Here is a 22477-nt window from a genome sequence, read left to right as displayed (position 1 = left end):
CAGCCGCTCGAATCATACTTAGAGTACCACGATCAGACCACACCTCCCCGCTTCTCTGTACCCTACCCTGGCTATTCATTTGATCCAGAATCAACGCAATTTTTTTCTCTGTGCTACGTTTCACTGATGGACTCTAGTCCAACATACATATCCGACCTCACCCATGTGTACACACCAGCAAGATACCTATGCTCCTCTTCTGACAATCGTATAACCAGTATTCCAAGTATGAAAACAGTCTTAAGGACAGCGTTCTTTTGCATACCAGGGCCCAGCAACGCGGAATGAATTGCCCACTGAACTTAAACACTTAGACAGCGCTCACATTCAAGAGGGTTTCTAAATTCACTTATTTCAACTGCGAGAACAAATTTAAAGACCTAATAATGTTTCCTACCTTAAATATTCTCAGCATGTTTTTTTTTAATGTTTTCTAATTTCAGGGTGATTGTTTTTGCAATCATATCATTATATGTTTTCTATCTTCTAGGTATTATAAAGCGTTTAGAGCTTCTAAAGATTAGACGCTGTACAAATTCCTCATTATTTTATTATTATTATTATTATTATTATTATTATTATTATTGTTATTACTATTATTACTATTATCTAAGATTCTCGTAATAGTTACGTCAATATCAAACTATCAAATCCTAACATGGTAGGAAATCTATATTTTTACTTATTCCATCAACACGGTCTTCATTTTGTATCTGAAGTGGCTTTTGAGATCTGAGCAGACGTTGAATATTCAAAGCAAAGGATGTGTTGTTTGATTTGTTTATGAATGAAGCTTAGAGTTCATGCTATCGTGTTTTTATTGTGTATTGTGTAATCGTTTTTGCCCAATCACAAGAGTAACCAATTTTGTTGTCTTTAAATCTATTTTCGCGTCGAATGGTTACAGTGATGCGTGTTCAATAGTTAAACATTGCATGACATTGACACTGACAGACCACGGTAGTGTAGCATATCTCCCACATACATCAGAAATTAACTATCAAGGTGTGTGTCTTACATTGTAGGACTGTGAATGCAGTTATTATGTTAGTCTTTGATCACCCTCCGTCTAATCGCTATATCAATTTTCTGATAGTTTTGGATTCACTTTTGTAACCAGCTGCAGTGAAAATGCTGCGCCAAAATGGTCTTGACTGTCACAGGATGAAGCCGGGTTGGCACTGGATTAGGGAAGACATGAAAAGCAACTGTGTTTACAAGATGTTTATTTATAAACGCAATTTAAATATAACAAATCTGACACCATTATAAATCAAAAGATAAGAAAAATTATAAAGTTCCTAACATGGAACTATCAACAATTAACTCGAAGAAAACAAAACTTCACATTAATTTAACGAATGGAATTTCAAAAGAAACGTGAATTCCTATCACTGATCAACAAAATAAAAGTGACCTACACCTCAATATATAAAGTCATGAAGGTATCGTTCAAATGACGATTTACAAAAGAATGTAATTATGTATCGTTCAAATAACGATTCAGAAAAGAATGTAATTATGTATCGTTCAAATAACGATTTAGAAAAGAATGTATTTATGTATCGTTTAAATAACGATTCAGAAAAGAATGTAATCATGTATCGTTTAAATAACGATTGAGAAAAGCAGTGTAAGTTACTAACCTATCGTTCATAAAACGATATTGAAAAGCAATGCAAATTACGAACCTATCGATCGTAACCAGATATTGAAATAGGAATGAATGAAATGATGAATCTATCAATGGTTCACACAATGGCATTGCAATAGGAATGAACAACATTATAAACATATCGATCGTTCACACAACGGCATTGCAATAGGAATTAATAACATAAACCCATCGATCGTTCACACAACGGCATTGCAATAGGAATGAACAACATTATAAACCTATCGATCGTTCACACCACGGCATTGCAATAGGAATTAGCATAAACCTATTGATTGTTCATATAACGATATTTTCATATAACGATATGAACGAATAAAATTATTCGCCTATCGATCGTTCATATAACGATATAACAATATGTGTAATTATGAACGTATCGATCTTTCATATAACAATTTAATAGGGATGAATGACAAACCTATCGATCGTTCATATAACGACATAGCAATAGGGATGAATGACATTATGAACCTATCGATCGTTCATATAACGATAGTAATGAATGGAATGATGAACCTATTGATCGTTCATATAATGATAGTAATGAATGGGATGATGAACCTATCGATCGTTCATATAACGACATAGCAATAGGGATGAATGAGATTAACCTATCGATCGTTCATATAACGAAAGTAATGAATGGAATGATGAACCTATCGATCGTTCATATAACGACATAACAATAGGAATGAATGACAAATGCAATTGTGGAAATAACATGGAACATTACAACTATCGTGGCGCCCATTTGACGACCAAGATGTTAACTCCGGTTCCACGCGCTCTTGTAAATGGCCAGAGAAGAACCCACGCATGGTCCGCTCCTCTCGGTCTGCCGAAGGATGCCTCACATCACAGACCCGTTGGTCGCTAAGACCTGGTCCCTCGCACCGAGAAAACCAGTTCCCTCTTCCGATCCAACGTCAACAAACACAGCGCATACGTCACAGTAACCCCCACAGAGTTCTGTGACTCCACATCAAACGATGTACAAGGCATGGCATGCATGTATAAAGCAGCTCTACTGCTGGTGACTCCACATCAAACGATGTACACGGCATGGCATTTAGGCAGCTAAAATGATAACAACTAAACCGTGTAGTACATATGACACGGTTAAGTACTTCAGTCATATTTGTAGCGCATGCGCGCACATGAATTCATTACCCAATACATTAATCATTTAATGCAAACATTGTATAATTAAATACAAGTTGTCTGTTTGGTTGCAACAAATAGCTAACTCGAACCAGACCATAATAGTTATAATATAGCGTTGTATAACCTAGGTATTGACTCTCCGTAGAATTTAGAATAAATATATGTTTCCTGCTCATTAGCTACTGCATTCAATGAATATGTTTGCAGATAGAAGTCTTTTCGAAACATTAAGGTTCTAAAACATCTAAAGCATAAAAACAATTATGTCATATATACGAATAATAATAAAGAATGTCATTACCTCTACAGCTGGAGATTTGCTCCTGTAAAGGGGTGAGCGTCCTGACAAGACTTGGCGTAATGTGATATTTTTCGAGAATTTGCACTATAAGTACACTAGCTGTGACAGATGCGCAGCTAGGTACTTAGTTTCCCCCGCTGCAAGCCATTTGTTCGTGCAGCATGGTCTGAGTTTCGCTCATGATTTCGAAAAATCTAAGCCAAAAACTATACCAACCTCGGGTGACGCTGTACGCGGCAAAGAAACCCGAGTACATTTTTGACAACATATACATATTGATATAACTCCTACCCAATTCCGTGACATTGACATATTTTGAGTTTCAGAACTTTTACGTTTGAAATCAAATCAAACCAACTCAAAGAAATGATTATTTTTATTCTTAAAACAGAAAAGATGTTTCATTACTTTCTTTTAAATCAGATTAGTTTTGTTTATAAATAAAAGATAAATCTACCTTTTTATTTATTTTCTTTAGGCGTGAAATGTTTATGTTTTCCGTTACGTTAGATTGTACGTTACGTTAGTTACTTAGCATTTTCAGTGCTTACTTTAGTTACTTTGCACGTGACTCGTACTGCGTACAGTTTATGAAGATATAAACAGAGTTGGGTATGATTATGACCTGACCAAGGGAAATCTTTCCTTTATTTATCAAATGATGCAACTGCAGTTATATAGCAGTAGAAAGACTTTTGCATTTAAATATATTAAACAGCAGTATAACAATAATGTGCTGTGAGCTTTCATATCTATCATATACGATGAGATTAATGTTCTACAGATTAATCAAAACTTAGAGTTGTAGCAGATCAAATTATGTCCTCTTTTTACTGAGCTTTGTTTTACATACGGATAATCCTATAGACTATCAGATTTAATAATATGAATAATACTCCGAGATCAAGCCTTTTGATAGAATACCATTTCGCACATATTTCTTTTTACACTGTATCGCATATCCTTGTTTCTCTTCTTTCTATTCGATACGCTTCCATGTATTCCGTTTTATTCTAGTCACATAACTTTATGCTGTCTTTGCTAATTTATGTTGTCGAATGTGTTCATATTCAAAGTAACATATAAGAACTTAATCCGGGACTATTGTTTCTTAGACACTGTATGTTGTGTGGTCGTATTCTCTTTTACAATAATGCATTCGCTACAAGCTAATGGCCATATTTGAAATATGTTGTTTTGTTGTCAATATTATATTTCTCTAACATCCAACTCGACCGTAATTACAATTTGGGTCAAATGAACATATCACACTTACCAGAAGCTAATTATAGCTTTGCAAATAATGTTTGCTCCTCCACAGACAGTCTACGTCAAAGTATACCACAAACACATGAAAACTGATTGCCTACTTCTCGTGATTGAAATGATTAAAGTTACTCAAAGACACAAAAGTAATTGATTCAGCAACTTCACGCGATTGCTTAAACATTACCAGTGACTCAGTATTTCAATGTTGGTTTAACGGTAGCTTTGAAATTCGATGGTATTATGTGACTACCTCCAGCCGACTTCTCATTTAAGGACGAACAAACAATGTAAAATGCTGAAATGTAAACGTATCATGTGCGCTAGAGATTCGTTGTCAGCAAAGATAGACCTTTTTGTTGTGTGTAAAGGTTCTTGCTCCAAAGGGTCTAGCGCTCGTGTTACACACTAACATTGATTGTAGAGAAGGGCAATAATGCAGATATATATATATATATATATATATATATATATATATATATATATATATATATATATATATATATTCTTACGTGTTTAATCTCGAATAAAGAGTAACAAAATGAAAGAGCGAAAAAAATCAAGCTATGAAGAATGTAATAAATAATTTATTTGCCTGGAAGAACAAAGTAACAATTGAAAAAGAATCAAATCCAAAAATAATTCAATAATAATTCACGAAATAAATTTTAAAAGTCCCAGTAATGAAATGTTCTGATGAATTCAATTTTGAGTCCCGATGAAAATCAAAGATAGAGGGTGATTACGTATGTTGTATCCTGTACAGTGCTGTTGTCTACATTTATTAGCAGAAGCAAAAGAAAGAACACTTAGGTGTTGTAAATTCTAATAACATTTTGAAGAAATGTCTTTATCAGAGAAATCTGTATGAGCAATTGAATATTTCCAGAGAAAGGAATTAAGTTTTCATGATCCAAATAATCTGAAGAAAAATAAACAGATAACTAAAAAACTGGCTGCAACAAAAGAAAATAACTTGGAATCAAGTATTGCAGACCCAGACTAAGATTATTTCTCTAAAACAATGATTATACAATAATTTAGACGCAGAATAGATACCCGTATGCGGTCACGTTATCGCATTTAAATCACATACGCCTTACATGGCCCTGACACAAAAATAATCGTTTACTATGAGAATAAAATAATAAAAAGTTGTTTACTGCGCTAAAATTATGTACAAGTCTAGTGTCACGTAGTCAATACAGCCTCGATCTCATTCTTATTATTCCCACAATACAAATACAAAAGAATTTGTTCACGTGGATGTTGCTAATTTATAATTAAGGTCAGATCAACCATAGGTGTTCACAATTAGTCAAGATTTTCTGAAAATATTTCCAAATTAAGTAAACAACAATATATTACAAAAGCATGCAATAGAATAAAACAATAAAGCTGAGAAACAAACAATGCAATTAAAATAAAATATAAATTAAATCAGACATAAGTACACTTACCCCATAAAGAAAAAAATAGATATATATGATAAAGATTTATTTTTACCATAGATTAATGCTACATACGTTTAAAAGAAAAACGAAAGAAGAACTTTTAACATAATGTACATGAACAAATACATTTATACACAAGGGAAAGTGCATTAAATTATTTTTTCCCTTGATGTGCCTGGTGTCAAGATTATATTCCTGTGACAATAAATTCAACCTTAAGAGTAGCTGATTTCTAGTTTTCAGCTTGCCGATGAATATAAGGAGATTGTGGTCACTAAACACAATAATCGAATAAGAAGCTGGATTAAGGTAAACTTCAAAATCTTGTAATGCCAATATCAAAGCAAAACATTCATTCTCGATTGTTGAATAATTTCTTTGATGGTTATTTAATATTTTAGAAAAATAACAAACCAGATGATCAATATCCTTTTCGTCTTATTTAATTAACACTGCTCCAACCCCAGCATCACTTGCATTAACATATAATTTCAATGATTGGTTGAAATTTTGCGCTTTAAGAACTTGCGCGCTTTTAAGTATGGCTTTTAAATTATCAAAAGCCTCATGACATTTTACTGTCCAAAAGAACTTGTTTTTCTTGCTCAATCAATTTGTCAGGGATTCAGTAATTATATAAAACCTGAAACAAAATTTCAGATAGTATCCAGCCGTACCTTAAAATCGCATCAGTTGCTTTTTACTAGCATGAACGAGATATTCATAGGTAGTCTTGACCTTAGCATTTATCGTTTACCTTATCCATGTCCAACGATATGTCCTGGAAAAGTTACACTAGTACGGCAGAACTCACTTTCAGATGTATGAATTGTCGAACAGACATCAATCAGTCCGTCAAAGGATTTCCGAATCGTTGCTAATGTTCTTTCCAGGTGTCGTTGATGATGATGACATCATCGATGTAAGCAACACAATTTCCTAAACCAAAAGTGATCAGATTCCTGAGACGTTGATATGTACTTGGCAACCCTTTCATCCCAAACGCCATTACATTATGTTATTAAAGTCCATCTGGAGTCACGAGAGCCGACATTTCCTTTCCTCTTATCGTTAGTGGTATTTGCCAAAATCCTTTTAGAAGGTCAAATGTGGTGACATATTTGGCATTTCCGATCTTAGCAATACAGTCATTGATTCTAGGTAATGGAATTCAATCTGTTTTGTCACACTGTTCACCTTTGCTATAATCAGGCACATACGGAAAGTTAAATCTGGATTTTGAACAAGTGTGCTTGGAAATTTCAAGTCATTTTTACTGGGCTCTATAAAATCATTTTCCAGCAAATACTGAATTTCTTTGTTCAGGTATTCCCGTTTTAGAGGGTTAATCCTGTACGGGTGTTGTTTCCCAGGTTTGGAATTTCCAATTTCAACGTCATTGTATTCGTTATCGTAGAATCAACTGGAAATAATTGCTCATATTCAAATAATAACTGTTTAAGTTAATTTATTTAGTGCACATGCAAATCTAAAAGAGTTTGGTCCAGATCATTCATCATTTCTGAATTCCGAAGATGTGTCCCTCCACTATTATTAGAATCCATTGATATTAATCCACTTAAATATTTACTGAATGGGACAGGTTTAACTAAATTATTTGCATGTTTAACCTAGCTATCTCTTTCAATATACTGGTATTCCACTACTTAAGTTAGATCCCAGGAGCACTATTACTGAAATTTAACTCATTGATTTTATTTGTACCTTTGTAAGGGCCGCAATATCAAATCTGAAGAAAATTTTAACGAATGAACGAGAGAGAAATAACTTTTGTACCAGACTCAGAAAGTTTTCTCCATTGTAGTCGAAACGTAATTTTACTTTAAACTTGAATTCAGACATAATAAGCTGGAGAGTTACAGATCTAAAATTTGACCCGTGGCCTGACTGGACAGATTTGGGAATACGAAATTAAGTAAAGACACTGTATCAAAGTTTCTTCATTCCTCAATGGAATAGCCTCTGCAAACCTAGTTGACGCACACATAATTGTCTAAAGTGATTGGTTACCTGCCTCAGTCTTAGGTACGTGACCAACATAATCTACCATATTTGTACTGAATGGTTCGTCAAAGGCAGGAATAGGTTGCAGATGAGTCTTAGGGAGCTTCTGATTGGGGTGTCCAATATCTTGTGATAAGATGTATTAATCCCTAAAGGAGAAGCCAAAATAGTTGCATCGGTCATACGAAGTATTTCCTGTCTGTAAGGTTTCAGAACTGCAATTTGATATTTCACTGACCATTCATCACCGACAGTTACCTCCGGAGGTTTTGATTTTATCATGAGAATTATATTTTTAATAACATATGAGACAGGAACTTCAGTGGCTTCAGAATCACCAATGGCCTTTTGAAACAAACTGGAGATCTCAGAATCCTTTTCTTTTTCGACGACAAAGTGATTGTCGTTTGTCACGGTGATTAAAAAAGATATTTAGTAGTTAAAAGAGGATCACTGTGATCAATACCTTCTAATTGATCTAAACAATCAGTGAAAGTGGCCTCATGCAAAACCTGCCCAATACATGTGTCAGCAAAAGTAATACTTTCCTTATCAACATATGTCTCAAGACCTTTCTTTGCCATAGGTCTGGTAACTGAATAAGCTGGTAATAAATCAAGTAATTCTTTTTCATTTGGATCGATTTTCTGATCCAAGCAAGACTTGTCAGTTACAAGTGGATTAACCACAACTTGTATCCAGATAGGTCATCGCCTAATAATGAATGAATTCCCTCAATGGGTAAAACATACACTTTGCCGACTGTCACGGGTCCTGAGGCTAAGTCTTATGAAAAGTGTACACAACGGAGGACAGTAACAAATCCGCACTCTACTCTCTGAATAAGAACACTCTCATATAAGAAGTTTTCACAGAAAAAGGCAAAAAACTGACAATAAAAGACACTGAGAAGCTCGTGTGCCTTTAAAATTGTAAAAGGGATAGGATTGGTTGAATCACCCAAGCGAAATAAACAACCCATCAATATGAATGGTTCATAATTCTCAATAATAAAATCAGAATTGGGTTTATTAGCCCCAACAGATATATTGTTTTCAATACATGACAGCGACCTTGACCTCTTGGAAATAAGATCATTTGGAATTGGTCTGTCTTGATTCTGGTGCCTATTTTTATTTTGTAGCAATCGGAAATAACGTGTCCTTTTTCCTTGCAATAGGTACTCGTATGAAGAGACAAGTATCTTGAATCAAATCTATATGAAGGTTGATTTTTAGAAGTTGATCCAGTTTGAGTTTTAGAAGGGCTTGCATTAGTTTTACATAGTTTTCTGCTTGAAGACTGTTGAATAGAAGTCGTTTTTTTACAAAATTACCTTTATCAGTTAAAGAATACTCATCAGCAGCTCGAGCAGCATTTTCCAAAGCTTCGAGCTGATGCTCGTCAAATTAAGTCTTAATGTTATTATGGACACAGGTTTTGAACTCTTCAAATAATAAAAGTTTTTGGCACTTTCATAATCACGTTTAATTTTCATGGCTAAGCACCATCTATCAAATAACTGTTCTTTTTCTCTAGCAGATTGCACATGAGTTGGTCCAGCTTATTTCTATACCTTCTGAATTTGTGCAGTTAGGCTTCAGGGACTAACTCAATACCCTTTAAAATGCATTCCTTAACCGCATCTATAGTCACCACTTTGGTGAACTGACAGTGAATTGTAAATATCACTAGCCTTACCAGTGAGTAAACATTGTAATAAATGAGTAAAATGCTTCCTTGGCCATTTCAAATTTTTAACAACTTTTTAAAACGAGTACAATATTTGTTTACTGTTTTTCCTCTTAACGGGGGCACTAATCTAATAGTATTTGCATGATCAAAACTTTAATCTGGATTTGAAGTATGATAGTGCTTTTCCATTTCTTTCATTCTACATTGATATTCCTTATCTTTCTCTCTTTCTGCTTTATCTAATTGCATTTACCATTCTTGTAACTGAATTAGCCACTGCTTTTCTAGTAAATGCGTTTGTTTTCCTTGCAACTGCATTTGTCTTTCTTTCCCTTTTTCTTCCTTATCTAACTGCATTTGTATTTCTTTCTCTCTTTCCTAAAGACCGAGCTTCCTTAACTCCAATTCCATTTTGTATTTTAATTGAAATTCATTTACGTTTAGGTTAGTGTCTGATACAGACATACTGATCGAAAAAAGCGCTCTTATCCCAAACATTCTGCTCGGTAAGATAGCTTTTACTTCAGAAAGGTCGTAGTTTCTGGCAAGTTGAATTAGCTCATCTATTTTGAAGAGATCTAATTGGTTCTGGGTAGGATTTCAAAGAAAAAATTCCACTTTTGATGATATTTTAGAAAAAGCTTGCCGATTTCTCTAAAGATTTAAAAACTAGCGGAATTCAAATTCAACAAAACTTTTTGAAATATTTTATCCAAGCTTCAAAAATCGAGGACGAGCAACCGAATTCTTATGTTACGTGTTTAGGCTCAAATAAACAGTAACAATTGAAAGAATGGAAACAACTTTTAAAATATTTAATAAATAATTCATTTACCTGGAAAAACAATGTGCAATTGAATAAAAAACTTACTGTTTTAAGAATCAATCCAAAATTAATTCAAGAATAATCAACGAATTAAATTTTACAATTCCCAGTAATGAAATGAACAGATCAATTCATGTTGTAGTCACGATCAAAATCCAAGATGTATGGTGATGAAGTATTATGTATTCTGTACAGTGCTGTTGTTTACCGTCCCTTGTAGAAACACAAGAAATAACACTCCGGTATAAGAAATCCGAATAACATTTGTAAGGAATGTCTTTGTGCAATAATTCTGTATAAGAATACAGAATTATATTATATGTACAGACTCAAACATCCTGTCTCCACTACCCATTCGTTATTTGCTTGCACGTATTGTTTACATATATGCTACTTTACGATGGTTCTCCTGCTTATTCAAAGGTGTTGAACATATGTTTATATGCTGATCAATGGCTTGATCAAATTGCATCATGTGTTCGCCTTTTTTATTTTATAATGTTTCGTTAAATATATCAGCTGACATTACTCACGAACGTTTGTTGAATGAAACGACATGGGTCATTGGTTTGTTCTGCGTTCAATCTGAGATGCAACAGTTCTGTAGGTAAGTGATATGGCTCTTGCTATGTCTTGCACAATACGCAACAAGTTGTCATGATTTCATAACGGTACTAAAATGGCAATATTAAAATAACTTCAAACCATAATATATAGCATGTGATATCTTTCCAATTCAGTTGTATGCGCCTTGTGCGACCTAAGGAACTCAACTTTAAAGTGTGCTCACATCCCATCTCTTTTGGCATGATTTGATGACCAAGCTTGACAGTATGTTCCGTGAACTTTCCAAGGATATTTTTAATAAGTTGGTTTATTTTAAAAATCAATATCTATATATCTATCTATGTATCAATCTATCTTTATATATATATATATATATATATATATATATATATATATATATATATATATATATATATATATATATATATATATATATATATATATATGTATATATATATATATATATATATATATATATATATATATATATATATATATATATATATATATATATATATATGCGTGATTATTCGTGCAAAATATTATAAGTTAGAGATAATACTGGCATATATCTATATCTATCTATCTATCTATCTATCTATCTATCTATCTATCTATATATATATATATATATATATATATATATATATATATATGAGTGATTATTCGTATAACATATATTCTGACAACTGTATACTAAAGTAAATTATAATGCCTCAGATTCGTCCTTGTGGCATCAGTCAATGAACGATGAAATCAAAGATCAAAATGGGCTGAATTAATGAATTCAATTTACTAAAATGTTTTAATTCAGTGCCTCGATTAATTTAATTCATTGATAAGTATATAAGCTTTGACTAAGTTGATTAAGTTTATTGTGAGATATAAAAGGATTGCCTGCAATTTCAGCAACTAAAGGAACGCAACAAGACAATATTTATTATCCATAAGTGCAGTTCACTTAAAGGAGTTTCACATACCTCAAATATTTTGTAGAAGATAGTAGGCCAGGGCAGATGGAGTCCAGGTCGCGGAGCATAATAAAACTCAATGTTGTTATAGAAGAAAATCTTGCTATAACATATAGATTCCACGTCGCCGTTCGAAACATAGCTGAATAAGGTTGCAGGAGAACCTCTGGCCATAGCAGATGAAAAGGTTTAAGAATTAGAAGCTTTTAATTTGCTTTCAAACCAGCTCAAGTTAAGTTAAATATATCGCTTCCGTTTTACGTTGATAATATTTACACTAGAATACTTCCATAAAAGCTTCCTGCTAGTAATTGTGAACATATTCCGGATTTATAGTCGAATAGAATAATTATGATATTTCAGAAATGAAACTCATGAAGGACTCGTTTAAAACAGAGAAAAAAGGAAAAGCAACAATCCTTCGTTTCATATATATGTTTGTTAATATGAATTTTTATTGGTAGCTGGTTTTGAATACATATTGTGCAAACTATATAATTTGCTAATGAATTGAAAGAAAAAACAAAGTTTATATATTAATTAATCTGTTGAACCGTTAGTATCATAGTTATTTTGACCTACCATAAATAATGCATCCTAGCGATGTTTATCATATACTTATGCAACTGTTTTCGAGGAAGAGATATATATGTCATGTAGCATTCGAAAACAATTTCATTGAGACCAGGACAATTTTAGAGTTGAAAAGGTCATTTTACGCAATAATTTTATGAGTTATTTACATAAGTGTTGTAGCCAGGGTCCTTGTGCTACCAATATATTACTTCCTGGTAACATGATCGTAATATATCAAACATACACGCTTTGCTTCAATTAAATCCACTGTACATTCCTCTGAAGGAGATGTGACAGCGAAGCAATGATTATTGCTTGGCCCCGGCGTGGACATGGCCAACACAAGGTTTAGTCACTTTTAAACAATGGTTATGCAATATAGTAAATAGGATAGTGGAGGAAAAAGGTTGTGTTATTTAAAATCATTTTTAACTATAGTATAAACTTACTAGGTATTGTTATTTATTTTCTTTGACTGATGGTACCACCTGGAGGTAGGACCATATTCACATGGACAATACAGCGGTACTAAGTCATCTCAATTTTAAACGAAATAAGTGAAATATTCAAACGGGTATGTCTACTGGTGTTTTTGCTCAGCAATTTTGTCTTGAAATATTAGTTGTCTCTGTTGAAATGCAATGTGTTAGTATGTACATGAATACGGACAATGCGATGTGTAAGCTTACTCTTGAAACATTGTGTTAAAGTGACAATATCTGCATTTACGAGCATTGATCATTCAATGTGCCGTCAGTTGCGAGTGAAAATTCACACAACAACAGTGTCATTAAATTATTTTGATGTACAAAAGAAAGTTTCGAAAGATAATTTATTGATTTTACATGACTTAGAAAACTTATCTCTAAAACATGCTTTCCCTGGTAAATGTCAAATTTACAGCAACTCTTCTATGCACCGCATGCATAGTGTAAGTTATCATCGGGTTGTCAGAACCCTTTGTAAATAAAATATATTCCCACTGCAAATTAAATGGGTGGGCTGATCTCATTGTGTTGTAAGGAATGTTAACCAGATTTTGAATACAGACAGACTGTCCATACAGCATGCGCGTGTGCTCGTGCGTGTTGAAAGCTTAAAATTTTAGTTTAAGTTCCATCATAATTAATGTTGAAGAAACTCTAATTTGGAATATATATATATATATATATATACATATGTGTGTATGTATGCATGCATGAATGTATGTGTGTATGTATGTATGTATGTATGTATGTATGTACGTATGCATGTATGAATGTATGTGTGTATGTATGTATGTATGTATGTGTGTAGGTATGTATGTAGGTAGGTAGGTAGGTAGGTAAGTAGGTAGGTAAGTAGGTAGGTAGGTAGGTATGTATGTATGTCTGTATGTCCGTATGTATGTATGTACGTATGTACGTGTGTATGTATGTATGGATGGATGGATGGATGGATGGATGGATGTACGTATGTATGTATCTATGTATGTATGTATGTATTTATGTATGCATGTATGCAAGGATGTATGTATGGATGTATGTTTGTTTTGTGTGTGTGGTTTGCATACACAATGAAACTCTGAAGTAGATTTAAACATGAAATTGAATAATACCTCATTCATTTGATGCATAAGATGATGGTTGGACCAGAGATTTACTATATATATATATATATATATATATATATATATATATATATATATATATATATATATATACACACACATTGTTTTATATCCTGTCATTACGATTATATTGTAATAAAGCCAATGATATTCCTTTTAATCTTTTCAGTGAATTCCACGGCATTTTCCCAGGGACAGTCAACTGTCCCTGCCCAGCAGGGAGCAGTCGGATATGGTTACCCCAGTGGTGGTCCCCAACCTCCATATGGCCAGCATAATAATGTGTCACAGTAATGTGCCGACTCTGCCAATCAACCACCAAAAGCAGGCGAAATATTAGAAGCCAATTTTTTCTTGGGACATGTTAAAAATCATGTTATGGACAGTCGGGGATAAGAAACTTGTTACAACTGATCACAATGCGCGCGCGCGCGAGAGAGAGAGAGAGAGAGTGAGAGAGAGAGAGAGAGAGAGAGAGAAAGAGACAGAGACAGAGAGAACATCATTACTTCGGCTATATGAAAGTTATTCAGAATGAATAGATTGTATTTCACATTTGCAAGTATGTTATCTGTCTAAGGTAGGAGTTTAATTTAATATGTTTGTTATCAGCAATAAATGTAACACTCAAAAGGTATGCCTTATATGTTGACATCTTATATAAATTCTTCATAACCGTATTTTCACTTGCTGATTGATACCACACACAAAAAAGAGTCATCAACATATTATTCAATCATATATTTCTCTAAATGTTTAATAAATCAAAGAAATAAAATTTTAAAAAATTGAATAACACTAATTGTAATGATAATATAATTTTAATTGTATTTTATAAACTTTCTTTGCTCATTGTCTTCAAAGTACAAAATTCAAGTTAAAGACAAAATCTCTACATCTGAACTTAATTCATTTATGCAAGATATTTCGGTCCCAAAAACGAGATAGATCGTGACCTTTGAATATAATGCAACATAGCTGCCAGGAATATTACCGATTTGTATGCGGTCTAGATATCAATATATTCAACGTCAAACGGCTTAGTCGCATTTAGTCCTTTTGCTTCGCCTCAGATTAATAAATCTGCATTACCGCAAGTAAAATTTACATTGTCACAAAGCTCAGGTTGTGCAATGTGGCCTCCATGGCGACGCGTATATTTTGTTCGGCTCCCCTTCATGAATAGCAAGAATGCTTGCAAACAAGCCTGCCTTTGGAAAGGTAATGAGGCAGCATTGCTTGGCTGACAAATACAATTCTTTATACTCACATTATACAATGAAGCATTGATTGTAGCAACTCCCCGTAAGTCGGTCACCCGATTGTTTGAGTCCCCCTCCCTTAGGCTGCTTTTTATAGATCCTTTACATGTGAAGTAGTTTGCTGTTTTCAAAATTACTTCAACATACTGTAGTCAGTGTTATACAATAATTAAATTAAAAAAGTTATACGGCAACAACAATCACCTCTGTAATTTATAAAAATACAGTTAATCTTGTTGTTGTTTGTGTGTTTACTCTTCAGTAGGTATTATCACTGCGTTAAACGTATAAATGTTCACGCAGTGTTCACGAGAATATCATGTTATGTTAACCTATTTGCTGCAGGACACTTTATATGGTGGTGTTCGAGACGAGAGGTGCTTCTGCAATTTCTCTTGTAATCAGAAAATGAGTTTGTTTATGCTCCAACGCTTGACTTGAACATCTGTGCCCAACTTTCGATATATACGATTTCATGCAAGAAGATATATAATATAGGGACTCCTACTTAAATTGTTGCACATGACGGTGTATATATCGAAAAAGAGACAAGGGATTTATCACAGGCTTTGCCGGTTTCAGCAAGACACTGTAGTGATTCGTGGGAGGTTAAGTTTTGAGAAAATCTAAAATGAAGAGGAAAATATAAACTAAATTTATCTTTGACACTCCACTGAGTCTCTGGTTTTGAAATCTAATCGGTACGGAATTTAAGATTACTCTTTGCATGATGACGCGCCTAATATATTACCCAGTTGATATTGAGAAGAACACTTACTACGTCTGACACGTAATAATGGTTCAACAAATTGTTGACATATTCTAACGAATAGACCAAAAGAAATGTAGTTTGAACAAGTTGTGTTCTTAGACCCATCTAGCAATAGGTTTATCAGTGTTGTAGTCTCCAAAGCTTTTAATTCATTGTACTGTGTGCAAACAAAACGAGTGGTTACTCAAAATATGTAAACGCATAATAAGATAACAAGCACTTTATCACGCAATACCTAGGACACTGCCATTGGCAACTTCCGTGAGCTGTTGGATATCACTCCTTACATTTTAATTCACAAACGGGGTTCCTATTATTCGATTGAAGAGTACAGACAAGCTTAGTCGACCCTCTTGCGAATATAATGCAAAGGCGGGACGTTATAGTTAGCCGTCACAGTGTTATTGTTGAGATTGTTGTATAATTCGTTATTATGACTAAGGAAGATTTTACAAAAGAAACACTAGAATGTGTTGATACGACTAAAGAACAGGCTTACGTGTCTTACTTATGGAGTTTTGATAGTAAATTTTCCGCAAAAATTATAAATGAAAAAAAGCTGTTAATAAGAGAATGCGATACATACGTTTACTTCTTTCAACACACCATGAGGATGACGTGCCCCTCAAGTATCACTCTCTACCGCCACCTCTGAAGTAAGGAATAAGTAAAATAGTAAAGGAAAACTGACTGTTCACTATACTTTCTCGATAAAAAAATCGTTTTCTTCTTTATTATATCTCCTCATGTTCCTCCTATTATCGTTTCTTACTATTAATTTTTCATTAAAATTGTAAAATCTTTTACATGTTCAGCAAATATTACAGTATATATATATATACATACATATATATATATATATATATATATATATATATATATATATATATATATATATATATATATTACAGGGGAGACCATTAACGGTAAACAGAACGTAATGGAAGCGTACACGTGTGGTACATCAATATATGTAGATATTTATATATATTAGCATATGTATTCTTGTGACCATGCTCATGCCGTTTTCAAATGTTTTTTAGCTAGACAGGTTATTATTTCTGATTCTAGTTTTATTTATTTATACACTCTTATGAGATTTGTTTTGTATAATTTTAAAATGCCACGAGAGTCGTGTGTTTAATATGGTTTTCCACCTAACCTATTATGATACATCTATGTCTGTTTCTGTATCCAGATCACCACCACATTCAATAGCTATATTACTGACATTGTAAAATATGCAGTAGTATTTTTACAACGCTATAAATATACTTGGGTTATTTACATAATTAGCCTTTACTGGTCTTGTACAAATAAAGATAGAGTACTGCATATATATTTTACAAAGTCTAAGTCTGAGAAAAAGGTCCTGATAATTGAAGTGTCCAGGATTTTGCGATCTAAATCAAATACGTCGCACTATCTCAGATATTAAATGTTAGAAGTTATCGACTTTAATATCAAACGTCACATAAAATACCGTGTGTAATACCCTAACTAGTTTAGCAGAACAATATAAGATTTGCTGAGGACATATAACTACAGCAACAGATTGAAAAGCAGTGTCCGATTGCGAATTAATTTCAACAACACAGACTATCCATGGGTTTATAATGACGTACAAATGTTAATAGGATGGTTGTCGGTTGTCGGATTTTGTTCGTTGTTGAATATGTATATTATCTATCTAGTGAATAAATGAGCCTCGAGCTTCTGTAGTGCAAGTGAAATGTCAACCAAATTAACATTCTCGATCGTAGTTTATATTATCTATATCTTTTAAGCGGCACGTGGGGACATAACGCGAAATTAGTACGAATGATAAACAGAATCGCGTTTAGGGAAGTTGTCGGACATAATGGGAAAATTAACATTAAATGACAGTTGCGTGCATCATTAGTATGGGTATAGGTCGAAATTACATTACTCAGCCCTTTACAGTAACAGGGAATTAGCGTTAGGCTGCCATGCTGAAAACATTATAGAGGACAAGTGGAAATGTAATGTTAAAAGCTTACACCCAGGTTAGAAATTTACTGAACAACAAACATAACTACTGACCATGACTTCTGACCCATATGCCGATTGATCAGTGTGCATACATACTGACCGGCAGCCAACATTCACTAACTAATAGCAATAGCTACTATCCAATGCGTCTGAACGGTACAAACCTATATTGATTATCACCAGCAACTATTGCCCAATACCTACGAGCACACACCCTTACTAACCTTTGTATAGTATTACTGGCCAGCAGCCAGTGTTAAAGCAGATGTAAAGTAGAAAGAATACTATGACAAAAAGTAGACAGAATGGCACCTTACAACAGTGAAGTGTAAGGAGATATTAATTATTTACATATTAACACACTCAAATGCTACCACAGTTTGGGTGTAAGGAGAGAAACAGGTACAGTATCTCTCACATTGAGAAACATATACTATCAAAAACGACAAGATAAGATATGTGTGCGTAATTTTGTGTTTATTTGACTGATATTGATGTTGCTGCAGTCCGTGTTTTTATTTCCCTTTCGGTCTAGCGGTTGCTGGACTGGCCTCTCCCCCACCCGTCGTTCATAATTGTTGTTCTCTTTCGCTTTTCTCTGGCTCTTTTCCTCTTTTCCACCCAAATAATCCTGATTTGATTTGTCTCTTTATTTATGAATTCTCGTTTGAGCTGCTTGTTCATACGGAAAGAGATCATTTGCCTCATATTGTTCCCAGTGTAGGGTTAGTGCTTGTTTTTGCGTCCCGCCCCCCATAACGATCACATTCTTTCACATATTTTTTCAAACTAAACTTACTGGCTAATTTATGTGTACTTTGCTAAGTCGACGATAGATATCAAAACTGGCCAAAGAAAGATTTTACATGTGATATGCTCACTTAACATGTTATAGGCTCACTTATAAAGAAATATTCATTAAAGTTCAGGTGGGAACGTGAAAGGAATCATTCTATTTGTGGACTGAAAGAAAATATATATTGATTTTCACAAATAACGATAAGGAATTACTTCGCTTCTGTACGGAGGAAAGTGAACGTGAAGTCTCTACTTCTAAAAAGACTTCCTTTCTAAATGTGTCAATGGAGCGATTCAGGTCATTATACCATTCATTGAAGATTTTCTTTTCTGAGACTTGGTTCCATATAGCTGACAGATACCTTTGTCACGCTTTTAACTTGACTAATCGTTAAACAGCAATGGTGATGATTTTGGTTACGATGATATATTGGTCAACCATAATACTGTTCTCTGGTAAGGGGTGTGGGCCTTCTTGTGAAATGGTGAAACTATGAACAGTTTACTAAATGTTCCTCTTGTTAAAACCACCTGACATGGCACATATGTCTTCGATCTTTCCTTTTTATACTCGTGTAGTGTTTATGACTGATACATTTCCTGTTCTGGATGGAAAACATAATTTTCCTCAACATGCTTGTCGTTGTTTTTAGGGTATATCTGTAATAGTCTAGAATCCTTTTTCTTAGACTGTTGGTTTTCTGAGTATATTGGATTCTTCATACACGAGATTTTTCACAACTTCACTGACAAACATAATGGCAGAGGTAGATTCACGGTCTAGTAGATTTGATGAGAGGGATAATTCAGCACCTAACATACGAAATTACGGAAAACAATCAGAAGATTGGTTTGGTAGAACTACCAATGCTGTTACAGGGAAAACTACACGCCAAATATACAGAAGTAAAAAGATCTGCATAACAACTAACAATGTACATATAATTAGAACAGCGGAAAGTTAAATACGTACAAAAGTGAAATAGATAACCATTGATTAGAAAAGTCAATTTTAATATTTTGTTCTGATTTTGAAAATAAACACTGAATACAATTTCCAGTAAGATATGATTAGTGAAATGGACTTCACTGCTTTCTTTCTGAAATTAAGGTGTATTATTTCACGTGTTTCATAACAGCTGTATAATATGGGTTCATTCACACTTCGTATCGGTAGCTAGTATTGGATTGCAGTACACATTTACTAGTCTTCTTATTGAACGTTTAGCAACACTTATTAGATGCTGGTAAACCAAGCAAAATCATGTGGACTCACTGGTATAAGTTTCGTAATGTTTTATGCACATTAGTCTAACGTTTTAGCAATAAAACACGAATACTAGCTGTCACAGCACGAACGAAAATGATCTATTCTTAAATATGTTACGATGCAAAATAACTTTATGTAATATTGTATAATGTTATAATACAGATAAAGTTATTTGGTTTGGTAAAAAATGTTGAAAGTAAATATTTCAAAAAAAATAAAAGGTCATATCTTGATATTAAGCTTAGGTCTTAGAAAGAATCGAAGACCTGCAGTATGATCCGGAACACACGTTGACGTCGCAAACTTCGTCAGATGTTTTGATTTTGTTTAAGTCCGTCGATTATAAAAACAGACATACTTTCCTTTCTGAAAACTTACGCCGGCGATGTACCTGCCTTAAATTCAACGACAATTTTCATTTGCGTTATTTACTGACCTTTAGTGAAATTTAAAATACGCAAGGTTGTTTACGTAACATACGTAAAGTGTACGTTTCGAAATCGTAGTGAAAGGGACAGTAGGATATTAAGCATATTATTTGACTACACCATGATACTTAGATGTAGTTCTTGACAGTGACTCATTGATGTCGTTTCATACTTGTGTAAGAATTCAAAACTTTCAACTTGTGTCCTTATTTGATGCTGACTTTGTAAATATACTATGAGCCATAGCCAACAAATTCAACAAATTCTTGTCTTCAGACCAGGTATCCTCGTGCAAACTATTTTTACTTTCTAAACTATGCCTTTGTTGTTTTGTCGGTCATTAAAGCCCACCATGTGATTTGATACATAATCCACAATCAAAGCAATGTGGTAGAATTTGTTCACATGACCATATAGCTTGGAACGCTGTATTATCGCGGTACCTAATGCTCTTATTGGTACATATTTAAACCATTTTGTTATTGTTGCTTACTTATAATTTGTAAAGTTTTAATGATTTTCCCTCTATTCCAATATAAAAAAAAAATTCTTGTCAATCGCAACCCGTAAATGTAAATAAAACATCATATGGATGCTGACCCAGATTAACGTACCATGGGGGATTAACTATATTAACGCATTACTTGCCTCAATTACGTATAGTAGCACGGACGTGTTATATAATGAACATAACATATAGCCTACCTATGAGAAGAAATGCCAACGCTTGTACCGGCATAATATTTGCACAATAAATTAAAGGCTCCCATGATAAAATCGAACACACAAATGTAATTCAAGTGATTAACAACACGACAAGTTAAAATTAATTATTATTCAATTTTATATGAATTTCAAATGCAAATGTGATCAAAAAAGTAATTATATAACACTTTTTTAATATTATATTACTGCTTTCAAGAACATTTGACTCTTCTTTTATTCTTATGTACGTACAAGATGTATAATCATAAGCATCATTTTGCTAATATGGAAAGAAATCGTAACCATGTTATTGTAAAGACGTATTGATCAGCACCGGTATAAGACCTATAATCATGAAACATCAGACGATAAACTGAATACATTTCGCAATCAAACCCAAGGGGGGTATTGCAAGTTCGATTGGATTTTTTATAGGATCATTAACGTAATTGCATGCACGTTACAAAAACATGATGTTCATTCTTTTTAATTGTAAACTTACAAAAAAGTGGACATTTTAGACGAAATTGTGTTACATACGTAAACAACCGCTGGACGACGAGTGTTCCAAATTAATCGGAAAATCAAGTTTGCCGCGATAATATAGAGCCCGCAATAATACATCGTTGCAAAATATCCCCACCATACAATCACATAGGTAATCAGTTTTCTTGGTCAAGTATATATTTAATTATCTGAAAAAATCATGCATAGCATTACTGATATAATACCCTCTGTTATTGGCGTTTGGATTATTGTTGGCTGTTTTGATGACATTGACTAACAGGAGCAAGTAGCTGTTGTTCATATTAATGTAATCTTCTGTTGGTGTTTTTGTTTCAAATTCGAAGAAAGCTAAAGCGGTCCTAGTCAACGTGGACTGAATTCTCTCCAATGGGATTGAAGAATCGTCGTTATTGTCGGGGACAGGACAAATACAGATTTTGCCAGAATCCTTTTGCATAATGTATGTATCTAGCAATCCAAAAACACCTCTATACATGACGGTTCTTTACATTTTTATTTTGTGATATATGAATTTTGGCTGATCTTTCTCTGACCTATGCCAGTAGTATCGAGGACGATGAATGAATAGT

General features: G+C 33.6%; 1 protein-coding gene across 1 annotated transcript in view; it reads left to right on the top strand.

The window, feature by feature from the left end:
• Window positions 1-14769, top strand: part of LOC149788817 (uncharacterized) — a 26987-nt gene extending 12218 nt beyond the window's left edge. The window contains exon 4 of the mRNA XM_089975782.1: window positions 14302-14769. Within this exon, the coding sequence (XP_089831908.1) occupies window positions 14302-14426 (125 nt within the window). The 3' untranslated portion in view covers window positions 14427-14769. The remainder of the gene's footprint in view (window positions 1-14301) is intronic.
• Window positions 14770-22477: the final 7708 nt, after the last annotated feature.

Source organism: Sinohyriopsis cumingii, chromosome 11 (assembly GCF_028554795.1).
Source record: "Sinohyriopsis cumingii isolate HCF-2022 chromosome 11, ASM2855479v2, whole genome shotgun sequence".
NCBI classification, from domain to species: Eukaryota; Metazoa; Mollusca; class Bivalvia; order Unionida; family Unionidae; genus Sinohyriopsis; species Sinohyriopsis cumingii.
This window is presented reverse-complemented; position numbering and strand designations above follow the sequence as displayed.